The 14270-nt window shown below is 45.5% G+C and overlaps 1 protein-coding gene across 1 annotated transcript; it reads left to right on the forward strand.

Moving 5' to 3' along the window:
• Positions 1-12521: 12521 nt before the first annotated feature.
• On the forward strand, positions 12522-13709 carry LOC100836306 (ethylene-responsive transcription factor ERF014). Its single transcript, XM_010230531.3, has one exon. It carries the CDS (start codon positions 12669-12671, stop codon positions 13407-13409), a length of 741 nt encoding a protein of 246 aa, XP_010228833.1. The 5' UTR covers positions 12522-12668; the 3' UTR covers positions 13410-13709.
• The last annotated feature ends 561 nt before the right edge of the window (positions 13710-14270 follow it).

Genomic DNA, 14270 nt, shown 5'->3' on the forward strand with positions numbered 1-14270 from the left:
CGTGGGAACAGGGGAAGGAGAGAGCGGTGGGCAGGGAGCACGGATTTTAATTTAAAGTATAGAGGAGGACACGGTATCTGCCCTTATTTATAGGCCATGGATCAAAGCACCGGGCCTCCGCCGGACCGGCACTAGCAGGTGCGCGCTGAAACGGGAATAAACAGCGACGGTGCACCGGTTCTGGCACTCTCGAACACCTGGAGCGCAATTGGGCCTAGAATATTGGACAAGACGGGCGGGTTTTTTGTTTTTCTCGTTAAACTGACCGCTCAACTTTTGTCCATTGCACGTTAATAATCCTCAATTTTGTCTCTCCGTGGATAGAGCAAACCCTACGTACACTCAATGAGTGGGTAGGCTTATACATTGACGCTCTAGCCATAACATCAATGCACTACGCACAGAGATCTCAAGGTCATACTGTACAGATCAGGGAGAGATCAGAAGGCCTGTGCACATGGTTTGGGCTGGTATGAGGACTCACGGAAAAAAAATGACCTGTTTGGTCTTGACGATGGCCACGAGTATTAATTTCTAGTGTCGTATAGGGAAGTCATGATCCTGATTTTACGGGTACGGAAGTCATAATCTGATTTCACGCCTACACGCCAGTTGCAGCACGCTAGAAAATGGACACTCAGAAGATTCGGTACATTGAAGCAAAACTTTGTACTGATGCTATGTCGTATGTAACCATCTTCGGAGCACTTTAATCGAATGACGATTATGACTCGTTTTAACTATGTTGTAGTGTTTTCATCTGTTTGAATGTACATGAACTGTGCACCTAACCTTAAGCTAACATGGGACTTTGCCAGATAGAAGCAAGCGCGTTGTTGATAGACCGATTTTTTTCTCTCTGGAATACACAAAAACAGGTGCATCATCCATTGAAGAACACTGCAAAGGAGTTACAACCCTAAAGGGTGGATGAAATTACAATTACCCCGCATCTCTCCACTCAACACTTGACCACATAGCCGCGCAGAAACAGTTGACGCTGCCTCCCAGCAGGCTGGCATCTCTCCAAGGTATACCTTCCGAATGGATGGCCTCCTAAGCCTCGCTGATGCTCGAGCTCACACCGTCGAAAACGATTATGTTTCTGTGCTTCCAAAATGATTAGAAATCAGGGTGGCGTTTGTGGACAGATCTCGCCAGGCCTTGCCGCGCAGGTGAACCCCGGCATCTAATCCACAGCTGCAGGGGCGGACCCAGTCGGGTTATGTGGGGCACGTCACACCCAATAATTTTTAAAATTCTTTATTCTTAGTAAGAAATTATTAAAAAAGGTATCGCTGTGTATTCTCCCCACACAATATTGGGAACTCATGCCAACAAGGATGGGAAGTTTCCAAATCCTCAGCAATCTATCACAAATTTAGGTGAATTTGGCAGATCAAATGTCTCTCCTGTCACCCTAACACTAGAGCTCTCAAGAACACACAGCTCATTGACTATTTTCGAGCAAGGGGAGAAACTATAATTTTTCTTGAGCAAACAACCCCCTCAACTTCCTAACATTTGCAAATAACTCCTACTTTAGCATACCACATGTCAAAACATTATTTTACATGATAAACAAACCAAAATGGCTCTCAAATGGTGAAACTAGAAGCTGCACATCCCAGGTTGTGTCATTTATGTGTGCGTCAAAGGCAAGGGCTTTCCTTTTCAAAAAGACAAAGGTTTAGCCCAATGATTTTGAGATCTTTACCTTGGTTTGGCTTCACTAATATTTTGCCCTGCTCTTGTTTCTGTCCATGCTTCCTTTTTTTCTTGTCTGTACCGTTGGATAATATGTTTGTTATGGTTTGTGATTGCATCTAAGAATGATGAGTTGTAGGTTACCATTGCACCAAAAAGATTCCCCCAAACAAAGTTGAGTAGTGAAGCTAAGTGAGCATTAATTTGTCTCTTTTGGTGTCTCATCTGCTGGATTCGATTAGGCGGCCATGCTAAGCTTTGTGGCTGAACCCAATAAAGAACGGGAATAACCTGTTTTTAAGAATTCCAAGTGTAAACATTTTAGAATCATTGCTATACCATCGGAAGCCCGGCCCTCAGAGTCAGGGCAACCCATTTCAGGAGGAAACACAACGTACTATATTTGCTTTTGGGTTCAACAGATTGGCATCTTGACCTGACCTCCCAAGTTGCTCATGAACAAACCTTATTTATCAGCCATGAACCACTGTTAACCTAAGCAATAATTGACGGGCTACTACTTTTTATCTTATGCAAAGCAACAACTTGCCCAAAAATCTACCTAGAGCATAACGCCTCGATGTAAAACAGTATGATGGACAGTTTCACTTGCCATCACCATGATGCCTTGGAATCTTGTACTAGCTAGTACTCACTGGTCAACTAAATAATTAAATTTCACGGATCATAGGAAACAGCCAGTAACGGCCGGCAGTCCAAGCTAAGCACTAGTACGTACAACTACGTACTTAGCATCTTTTTAAAGCCAAATCCTCCAGAATTTACCTTTGTAAGATTCCCATTGCCGATCGATCGACATGTGGCTCCATGGGCAGCTCTGCAGAGTTCCATTGGTCTGGCCTCGTTCAAACTTGGGAGTACGTATTCCCCCCATTAGTTAAACGGCAATGATCCAGCCGGAGCCGTCGCCCTCCGCGCTCCGGACGGCGGGCGAGCTGGTCACAAGGCGACCGGGACATCTTTAAACGACAAAATTACGGACTGTGCACGGAACTGATGAGAATGGTCGGATCAAAATCCATCGGTTGGAATTCAGGTTCCTCGGAGCTACAGGAGTCTAAGTAGCGCCAAGCGATTGGCGCGCCGGCCGGCGACAGCGACGGCGGCCTCCGTGGCAATGAAGTGAGCAATGGTCGTGAGATCAGGTCGCGCGCCCAAAAGTGTTACTCTGTCTGTTGCGGTCTCTGATCATGGGTGATGGACACCGTTGCTTCGGTCACGATTGCAATTTGTTTGGAGGTGGTGGCAATAGAGAAATGCACGGATTTCTTGGCTCGTACTTCCGGCTGACTAAGCCTGCGAATAGAACCGGAGACTAAAACGCTTCTGATGTTGACGTGGTGTATGATAATGCTTTGCTTGTGGATGCTGGCTTAAAGTAGGGATTGCAAATGAGGCCGGTCGACAAGAAAAATGGAAGAATAACTTAATAGGCAACATTCAATTTGTAAACTGGCTGACCGCAGCTACAATTTCTTTTTTGGTTTGGCCTCCACCAGACGGCATTTTGGTTTGAACCTTAAAGGTTGTCATGCTTAATTTTAGCTGTGCAAATTTTTTTATACATGTGTTTTAATTCGTTCCACAATTGTGAGTTCAAATGTGACTTTCTCCACAATCGTGGACCTTCTCTAAAGGAGTATTGTAATGCTCTCTCAGGCTTGTGGACCCAGCCCTAAAGTATAATTGTAGTTTGCCGTAATTTGAAGCCATATGGATATCATCCGTATATCATTAGACAAATATTCGACCTTCCTAATCTTGGCCACGCTTTTCTTTGCAGACACAAATTGTTCGCGTTTAGTCGTGGTAATGTTACGCATCAGACAACCATGATGACAGATTTTCTTAATTCTAAATGATTAGTGTAAATCATCGTTACCCTTAGGCTTCTTTGATTCATAGGTAAACAATAGGAATAGATAACTTTTTCCTTTGATGATACTATTCATTTATTTCATTCAGAAGAATGGAGAAAAGAGAATACATGATATTTTTCTTTGACCTCAATTTCAAACGGACTTCAAAAGGAGGTCCAAGTGGGTTATAGAAGTCCGTTTAAATTTTTGTTATCTAAATACACCCCAGTAGGTGTATCATCCATTAAAGAAGATACAGCCCTAACGAGCGATTACAAGCATTAACCCACACCGGTCCACTCCACGCTTACATTCGCCGGCAACGACAGGGAACTAAACCTACCGTTCAACAACCCTGCACTCCTCCTTGTCGCCCCTTCGGCAAACAACTTCGTCAAGATCCTGTCGACGCCCGGCTCTTCTCCCTCAAAAACCACACCATTTTTATGTTTCCAAATCATCCAGCAAACAAGAGTAGATGTCGTGGCAAGCTCCTTCCTCGCATCCCCTCGCAGTTGTATATTGTTCCACCAATCTTGCACCTGTGCATCCGGAAGCCACTGAATGGCGCCCCAAGCACACAGAATCTTCCACCACACTTGTCTCGCAACCACACACTCCATAAGAAGATGATCTATTGTTTCGGGCTCTTGATCACACAACGGGCATTGCACGGTCTCTCCTCTTCGTAATTATAATTAACCTCATTGGTTCTGTCACCTTATCGCCTGCTCAACCCAACCGGTGATCCCTGGACTCCTGTGGGTGGGGCTGTCTTGTCACCTCACCCTACTCGAGTCGTTGCACACTGAGAATAAGCATCGCTAGGAGGGTTCATGCCTTCATGGGCCTTCCTAAGAGGGTTGCTACTAAATATCATTTGCTGTTATTTCACCACCTAACGGTAAGTTGCATTGTCAAGTGTTTACTAAGAGGGTTTTGCTATTTCTCAGGGACTACAAAATAGTTATTGCTCAATCGACGCTGACAACCGTTAGATCTGGTCTGAGATCCTGCAAGTTCACGTGGAACAATGGACGACGCAATTGTGCGAACATTTTTCTTACAAATAGTGTGTACATCTTTTTAAATTTCATAAATACCTAGTTTGATCACCCAAAAAATATGCATGTACATTAGATTAGCCATAAATTGTACAACATTTTTATTGAAGAGAGGTTGTGTGAACATTTTATTTGATATCCGTGAACCTTTTTTTTCACATGCGTGGACATTCTTTTTGTACTCTATGCACGCCCTTGGTAGGACATCTAGCACAATGTACTCGGTAGATTTTTCTTTTTGAAAAACACAGTACAAACGCCGACGTTCACAACACGCGCACACACTCACCTCTATGAACGCACGCACCCTCTACCCTTATGAGCACCTACGAGAGGCTGAGCCAGCCGGCAAATCTTGAGAGATTGGAAGTCACCGCAAGCGCCTCGTTGTTGACGAATACGTCACCTACCACTGAAAGAGTAGTACCGGTTAAATCCTGTAATAAATTCAAAAAATGTGAACACCCATCTCAAGTTTAGGACTTAAACCTGAGTAGACTGATTTCACCACAAAGAACCAGACCACGTGAATTAGGCTAGGTTCACTACTCGGTAGATTAATTGGCCCTTTCCACAATCTTGTTCAAGCTCCGCCAGATGGCGTCGCCGATCGTCCCAACACAGGTGTAATGTGTGCTCTAGACACAACCAATATATGGTCAATGTACTCATGTAAAGAACAAGACATATATTCCCCTCCCTAAATCGGCCACTCGATCTCGTTCGCTCCAAAGCTCCCGTTCCATTTCCGGCCCCGACTCCCCAACTTGACGGAGGCCACGACAAGAACGACAGACCAGACATCTTCTTCCAGTTCGCCAACATGAGCACTATTGAAACTCTTCTTCTGTCTCATCTGCACGTAACAGCAGAAAAGCAGAGGCATATGCTCAAGCATAAATCCCAGGAGTATATGCCTAGGAATAATCTCCTGGTTACATCACCTCTAATTAAGCTGCCTCCCCAACACACGATAATGTTGGCTAATCCTCCTTGGAGACCGCGATAAAGTTGTTTTTTGTCGCGGTCTGGGCGCGTAGGAGCCCATCGACCGAGAACCAAATTGCCGATAAGCGTTAAGCGCGCGGGGTGGTGCCATCAGCAGCGGTGGTTAGCTGTGCTGACAAAATTACTAATATGCCGCAAAAGCTTTGGTTTGTTCTGGTTTCTTAGTCGTCTTGCGTGATGGCCCATGCTGCGGTAAGCAAAAGTAGATGATTCGTTTGTGCGGACGTGGAGGCGGCCTTGGGATTCAACGGGCTCCGTCATCTTGCTGCTGCAATGCAACCTGCAAAATCATTTGTGGCCGCCGCAATGCTATATGCTATCTTAACTCATGCTTGCTTTCTCGGCTGCAGTCCTTGCTCAAGAATTCTTTGCATCTCCTTTGATTCCAATTTACAGGATTCCTTCCTTGCACCTCATAGTAGAAGCTTGATAATTAAGGATGGCTCAATTTCATGTTTCATGCCTGAATTTTCCATTCATAATCTGGACATATGGACCACCTTCCACTCAGTCGTGAGAACCATGCACCAATCACCAATGGATCCAAAAATTTGACCAAACCATAAGTAGCAGTACTAGTACTTGCTACGTAATGAAAACAAGACAAAATGTAAAGAAAGAAATAAACAAACAGTAGGTTGGAGCTAGTGCGTCTCATGCTCTATCATCTGAAAACTACATCTGGTCAAAGTACAGAGGCTATGTACATGCACATTTCTGAAACCTGGGCGTTAATGTCATGATGCAAACGCTCATTAGTTTACACGGTAGGTGTAGCCTTGGGGAAACTAATGAGTGATAATGGAGTTGTTTATCATCCCCCATTATTAGTAGCGGCAACCAAACTGTTTTGTATTGTGACGAGTTTCTGGACTTTCCTGCAGCAACATGCTCAACAGGTCCGTCATCAAAAAAGTGGCTCGGCGTCTTATATAGCAATGTATTAGGTGTAATCTGTCGCTAACTTGCTATGGCGTAATCATGCACTCCGGCTTTGTTTTTGGTACGAGACTAACATAGAAATTAAGTTGCCCTACCCGCAAAAAAAAAAGAAATTAAGTTGCCCAAAAAATGATTACATAGTCTGCGTGTTGTGGCTCCTTCTTTCAAAATTTCACTTTCAAATTATTAGGGTGTTGGGCTAAAACCAGAAGGTTATTGGACCCTCAAATTTCATTTTGTTTTCCTCTTTTTATCCTTATAACATAGAATGATATTGATCTTCAACTTTTATAAACAGGTAGGGTATATTGAGAAGTACGCGTATAATTTTTATCTGGGTGTCTCAACAAAAACCAGATTTCTCTCTATTACACCATGAAGGCAGATTGCACCTGCACTTGATATGTTACCATCTTTACTCTTTAGCTACACCTTTTAGGCCGTATGTCTTGTTGTAATCAAGATCTTTATCCCAAAAAAATTGTTGGTTCGAGTACGAAGCCAATAGCTCAAGCACCTTTTGTCTGATCTGCTGACTAGAGAGCCATGAATAGTGCCACGGGGTTGTCGAATGAAACGACAAAGGAAGAAGATTTCAGGCTTTAAACGAGGAAGTTGAACTTGAGATTACAAATGTGGCAGGTTTAAGGTGCGTCCAATCAGAATATTCTTTATGACTCCTAGAAGTACAAGTGTACTAACAGTCTAACAGAGCAGATTAAACCAACCTTTTGCAGTCACGCATTACAAGAATGTGCGGCAAATCGATCATTTGTTTCAGTTTCTTGGGCTGAAACAAATATTCATTAGTGTGAACACCATGATCCAGTATCTTTTCTAGGACGGAAAGCACATGATTCATTGTCAGGGACTCAGGGTCACCATATTAGATGAGCTCTTTTTATGTCTGCATCCATTCCATGTGTGCTATTACGAGTTATGTCAATGTATTCGCCTGACAAAACCAAAACAAAATACTATATCATGTGTGCTATTACGAGTTATGACAAGGTACTCGCCTGACAAAACCAAAACAAGAAACTAATCTCTCATATAATACTGTAGCTGTAGGGCATCATGAATTCGTGTTTCATGCCCTGTCATTTCCTAATCAATAAATCAGAAGGTGCAAACTCTGAGATCCGCAGAGAAGTCCTAAAGCAAGTAACAACACAAACGTTTTAAAGAAGGAAGAAGCGGTTGTATCCTAATCAATTAAACCAAGTGAAGCAAGAAGTATACCGCCCACAGGCCACCGCCCACTGACAGTAAAGAAACTGTCCTGAACATTTATAACTATGGCACAGAAGTTTCTTGATCAAACAGTATCTTAAGAAGGAGCATTTAATTATTTTCATTTATAATAGAAGGCGAACAATGAGTCCGGATAGCCCCAACAGTTGAGTTGAGTTGGAGTAGTTGGAAGTATGCAGCCACTACTGATGATGCTACATGCTACTTGGCAAGGGACCAGGCATATCATAAGCAATTTAGGCTGTTTTGTATCACCTGACGACATGCCACCAACTCTTTGCTCTTCCTCCAACCAACATCTGGCAATGTGGGAGGCTTTCTTTCTCTACACGCCCACTTGCTATTCATCTTTGTTTGAAGTTCGTTTGTTTATATTTTGAAGTTTGTCACTTGCTATTCATTTAAAGAAATGCAGTTTGGACTATAAGTTTCCATGCCTCGCTTCCAAGTGTCGAGATACCAAACTCACTTCCCTGTCCACCTTTTTTCAGACAGCCTAGAGTGACATGTATATATATGCAGATTAAAACTTAAGGAAGTTCGGCCGTGTGTCAGTGTTAGATTCAAGATAAGAGGAACGATTTTTGTGCTGTTTGAGACCGGTTCAATACTTCAATGTCGTCTAAGGGCTATTGCATAAAGATTGCTTCAGTTTCAAAAGGGTTCGAGACATGTCAGGCATAGCTGTGTCGAGACTAGCTTGATTTTTTTTCTTTTTCTTTTTTTTAGCATCTTTGCTGGACTTTGTTTTGTTCCCTTATCCAGAGATAGTAGAACCGGCGATCCATGTTGGGAAAAAAGGTCAGACCTTATCACCTATTGTTTAAATTTCGTCATACAGTATACACAAAGCGAAACAAACAAAGCATAAAAATGATTTAAATGTTTTTCTAAACAGAATTAGGTTTCTCCGAAACTTTCTACCCAATATAATTCCTTATAGTCATTGAACTGGGATGCCTATTACACCATGAGAGAGAGAGAGGAAGAGAAAGAGGGAGCTGGATTCAGTGATCGGATTTCAGCAAAAATAAATTTGATAGATTTCTAAAAATAATAATCAGAAACTCATTCTAGAAAATAGTAAACATCTAATTATGTGATCTGAGAATTTTCTTATCTCATTTGGGTAAGTATTTTGGAAACTTCGAGCTTCTGAAATTTCAACCTGAAATTGATCAAATTTTGATAGATTTTCCAAACTTTCCAGAAAAATCTATGAATATTCTATAAAATATCCGATGTATAACTATATGGTCTGGAATTTTGTATCTCATTTGGGAGAACATATTTCACCAGTAACAAATGGAGAGAAATGGAGAGAGGGAAAATATTTTTGGGGATACATGGTTAGGGCCAACTCCCTGTTCTTCGTAACATTTCCAAGAGCTGACTCTACCGTGGCTGAAGTCCTTGGGGAGACCAGCTGGATATAACCTTTCAAAGACCCATTTGTTGTTGTGAAATTAATGGCATGGAATGCCCTCCCAGACAAATTTTAATCCAGACGCGTTCTCATAGATGTAGATCACGTCCGAGAAATTTACGTGAAATCCATGTATTCGGTAATGATGAAAACTAAGTACTGCTTTAAGATTCGTGGAAACTTAAGATCCCTCTCGAGTACAAAATCTTTAGGTGGTAACTTTGAAAGGTAAGGAAGAGGACAATCCTTACCAAAGATAACCTAGCCAAGCGGTGTTGGAACTTGGAGGAGAAGCAAAAACGTACATGTCATTGCTTCTGCGGTTAGAAAGAGACGATTTGACACCTCCTTTTTTTATTGCTAGGTGGCTCGCATACGTGTCATTGCTTCTGCGGTTAGAAAGAGACGATTTGACTCCTCCTTTTTTTATTGCTAGGTGGCTCGCATGATGTGGCGTGTTGTGTTTGTGACATCTGACCTTCGACTACCTCTTGCATTTCTAATATGTTTGGAAAATGACTCATGAAACTTGACGACCTAGCTTATCCCTGTTAGAAGGTTCTTCTTCTTTCTTCGTTTCCGAGAAGGGAAAACCGGTCTCTAAATTGATGGATGCATACAGCCGCAGTACTATCAAATGAAGTACTCTCTCCATCTCCCGAGAGAGACCATACCTCTCAGCCGTGGTGTGATTAAGGGCTTAAGGCCTTTGTTGCGTAGGTACTGGGCTGATCTCCGAAACGATCGACGAGTAGGCCCACACATGTCCAAAGCACGGCACGCTCATCTCCACGAGTAAGCCCACGGCAACGCTTCCAGTTCCAGGCTCATCTCATAGAGCTCAGGGCGAGTTTCTCTGGGCTGTTTGTGATGCCGTGTCAATGTTCGTCGGCGCGCCGAGTGCCGGGGCCTTCATGGCCCTCCCGTGTCCCGTGTCCCGTGTCCATGCACCTAACGGCTACACCAGCATCCATCTACACGGGGACACGCCGTCCGTCCGCGTACGTCAAGTACGTACAAAGGTGAAACCGTGAAAGGTCCGTTCAAAAACAAATTGGCTGCTACGCACAAGCCCCTGGTCAAACAAGCCAAGATGAGATAATTCCCAAGCGGAGAGCCTCCAGGTCAAAAAAAGGAAAAATGGAGAGCCGCGCGCGCAAAGGAATAACAATCTAGTACTGCTGCAGTAAGAGTGATGCAGCAGAGCTTGTGGTAGAGCCAGGCTGCACAGCAAGCATGGTCATGACTTACTGGCAGATCGAGCATGTCAGTACTTGCTCTCATACATCAAGGCTACTTTCCTTCCGTGCCAAGTTACGGACGAATCGCACGGGATCGATCCTTCCTGGCCGTTGTCTCCGCCGCCGCCGACGCTCGTTCTCGACCCATTCCGTGCCTCCTGCGCTTCCATGTGCGGCCGGGCCGGGCGTGGCGAAAAGCGGCCCGGTTAGCTAGCCACATCTGCGCGCGCATGCATGCATCCGCCTTCTCTTTTTTCGCACTTTAAAATTTGCACGGAAAACACGTACCGGAGCGGAGCCCCACAGGTGTCCGTGTCCCCTCTTGTTGGCTTTGGCGACCATGGAAAGTCTGGAAACAAATTGATTGGCGCCCACTGATCATGGAAAAGAGATGGTTTCTGTTGGCTTCGAATGTACGTGCAGCAAACGAATGAGTTCTCGATCCGCACCTGTGGAGTAAAAAAGACTACTAATATGCACGTATTAAGGACACAATTTTTAAGTTCTTAAACCCGCAGCTAACAGTTAATTGATCGATATGCATTGCGAGTTGTCATTGAACGGTATAACTCGATGCACACACAGCTCGATTATACCCGTACGTGCTAATCGTGATTTCCGCTACCATTGCACTACGTACTAGTAACTCCAGGTACCGGATCTGGAGAATATAGGCAGAAGAGGTCTGAAAAGGTCTGAGCGTGCACCAAGGAGTGGTAGGCTTGATCAAAGCCTATATAGAGTAGGCAGTTTCATGGATGCATGGAGTATACCATAAGATATGTATAAAGCCCAAAGGTGAACCCTTTTCTTTTCTTGGCAGATGTTACGTGCTGCGACAACAACATTATAAAGACTAGCTAGTCGATCACCACCGTTTCGTCGCACAATTCACTGCTCACGTTAATGCTAGCGGCAATCAGAAAGATGAAGAAATCACCAGTACTGTGATGATCAGCTAATTCTCTACTGTAATTTTCAGTCAAAAAAAATATATTGGCTGCGCGTCAATCACACATAGGCCAAGTTTCTGACCAGTGATCCTTCTTACGGCATATATGTTCTGTTTTGGTGCTTGCAATAACACTGAACTGGGTCCAGCGGCCAGACAACAATACTAGCTCCCACATGAACATGCACGGTAATCAATCAAAGGACCAAACAGTCTTACTTTCCGAAATAGGGAATGCGGGTAGCGCATTATCACCCTGATCCCTTGCCGGGGGGGGTGCAGACCTTTCCAATACTCGCTCGCGCGCGCTAATCTTTACACCGAGATATGCAGAGAGGGTACTTGATCGTCTGGCATCTTTGGCCTCTTTTTCTCATGCCTGATCTGACCTCTCACTCTCCACGCATGCATGGGTGCGCTTTGAACTTGCTTGGGCATGACGACTGATAGATAGGAGTATACCTATACTTAATTATATACATAGTCGTTACTTAATTATAGTGTGGGGGCACAAATTAATGCTCTCATCTGGAACCTGTCATGCCCATGAGTCCGTGACGTGTAAATGCTGGCCAGTGATCTTGACTCGATCGAAATACATACGTACTCGTTTTTCCATAGCAGGCAGCTAATCGTTCTGGTCTGGTCTGGTCTTACAGCTCTTCCTCAGCAGTTGTACTGTATATCAGTTGTATTATTTGCTTTCCGACAGCATCAAGCAAGTTTGGCAGCCCGTGCATGTGAGATGGTACCCGCGGCGCCCATTTCTTTCTCGCCACAATTAATACCGCAGCGTCCTGGAACCTCCTCGGGCAAGCTACAGCCTACGTTCCACCATGAGGGCAGATTCGGTATTCCTCCACTCTCTTCAGGAGTATTCCAGCGATCTGGCCACCCTTGGTTCAGCTGAAAACTAAATTAAAAACGACAAGTTCTGACAAATTGACACCTCTTCTTCTGCTTCTAAGCGCGAACCCTTTCTCCACCATAGGAGATAGGACCACCGCGACTTTGCGTGCGTGAGTGTGACACTCTGCTGCGCAAAAGGACCAACGCTCCCACGAATTAACAACCAGCGTTCACACGCCTATAAATACGTGACCTGCTTACGCATCAGCTGGGCTTAGCTATCTAGTGTGGCCGCCGCATGCAAGATCATCAAAGTGCCAGGTGGGAGCTCGCGCGTGGATCGAAATGGTGAAGAACTACCCGAGCAGCAGCAGGTGCGACGGCGCTGCGGCGGCAGGGAGCGGTGCTGCCGCGGCAGCGTTGTGCGTCAGCGGGAGCAGGCTGCAGCCGGCGGCGGCGGTGAGCAGCAGGCAGTACAAGGGCGTGCGGATGCGGAGCTGGGGGTCGTGGGTGTCGGAGATCCGGGCGCCGCACCAGAAGCGCCGGATCTGGCTCGGCTCCTACGCCACCCCGGAGGCCGCGGCACGCGCCTACGACGCCGCTCTCCTCTGCCTCAAGGGCTCCCACGCCGTCCTCAACTTCCCTTCCTCTTCCTCCTCATCATCGGAGTACTCGGTGGCCGACGACTTGTCCACGAGGTCCATCCAGCGCGCGGCCGCCGCCGCTGCCGCGGCCTTCGAGGCCACCCGGGTCGTCGTCGAGGACAGCTGCTCTTCCTCCGGCGCCGAGGCGACGACAGTCACGACAGCCACCTCGGCGGCGTCGTCCACGCTGGGGAGCGCCGCCAACGTACGGCACGCGACGACGCCGTCGTCGTCGTCGTCTGCCGCGGCCAGCGAGAATGGATCCCCGGATCAGGGAGACGAGGAGGACCGGCTGTGGACGGAGCTGGTGGACGGGTTCGTATCGTCCCCCAAGCTCATGGATCTCGTCGCCGCGGGCCACGGCACGCCGTTCTCGTCGTCCAGCTGGGATCAGGAGCCCGAGGAGGACGGCGAGATGATGAGGCTGTGGAGCTTCTGCTAGTGTTAGGGGTGTGAGTTGAAGTGGCAATGGATGGATGGATCAACATTCTTCCGGCATCCATGCTTCCATTTGATCACTGATTTGTTTTGGCAAAAAAAGCTAGGTGCATGCATGGATCGATCGATCCGGCCTCTCCTAGGTCTCGATCAGTCCATGTCTGCTTCGATAAATTCTTTCGTTTCTTTAGAAACATAATTAATTAATACGTGTGTTTATTTGGTGAGAAACTAGCTATAGTGTACTGCATGTACTGTGTGGGTTGATGAGTGGAACCGAGAACATTGGATACTTTGTTGGATTTGTTCCGTACGTTTCGATTTCAAATTATTTTCTTGATTAGTTTAAATCTGAAAGCGCTGGGGAGAACGCGCTTTGTGTCTCGTGCGGAGGCTTCGTGTCCAAGCAGCTCGCACAGGCCAGCTGTTACCTGTACTGCTCGATCTGTGAATCTGCAACAAATCCTAGTTTTTGGTGTTGTAAAGGTGATTCGATCACCACTGCGCTTTCGATCTAGCTAAGATTCCAGCGCTAGAAAATATTTTACAAGTTGAGATTTCACGTTCGTCGTCCAAGAAAAGGTTGCGCCGCCAGGTCAGGCCTCAGGGTATGTCCAAAAACAAGCACGCAAGGCTTCGTGGCTCGCAATTCCCCAGCCATGTTCACTCGTTTTTAAGCAGTGGGATTATTACTTGCAGTGTGTGGAAGGAAGAAGGAAGCAGTAGGGATCAACTTCTTGCGTACGAGGTCAACAGGTTTAGTTCGTCACCATCTCACGGTACATATTGCCCACGCTATGCTAACCGCATTTTGTTTAAACGTAGTTAATTTTGATTTTTAGCTGCATTTTAAGCACTTCAACCG

The sequence above is a fragment of the Brachypodium distachyon genome, chromosome 1, assembly GCF_000005505.3.
Source record: "Brachypodium distachyon strain Bd21 chromosome 1, Brachypodium_distachyon_v3.0, whole genome shotgun sequence".
NCBI lineage: Eukaryota > Viridiplantae > Streptophyta > Magnoliopsida > Poales > Poaceae > Brachypodium > Brachypodium distachyon.

Excerpts from the sequence above, each read along its gene's own strand:
- LOC100836306 (XM_010230531.3), top strand. The coding sequence starts at position 12,669 with ATGGTGAAGAACTACCCGAGCAGCAGCAGGTGCGACGGCGCTGCGGCG.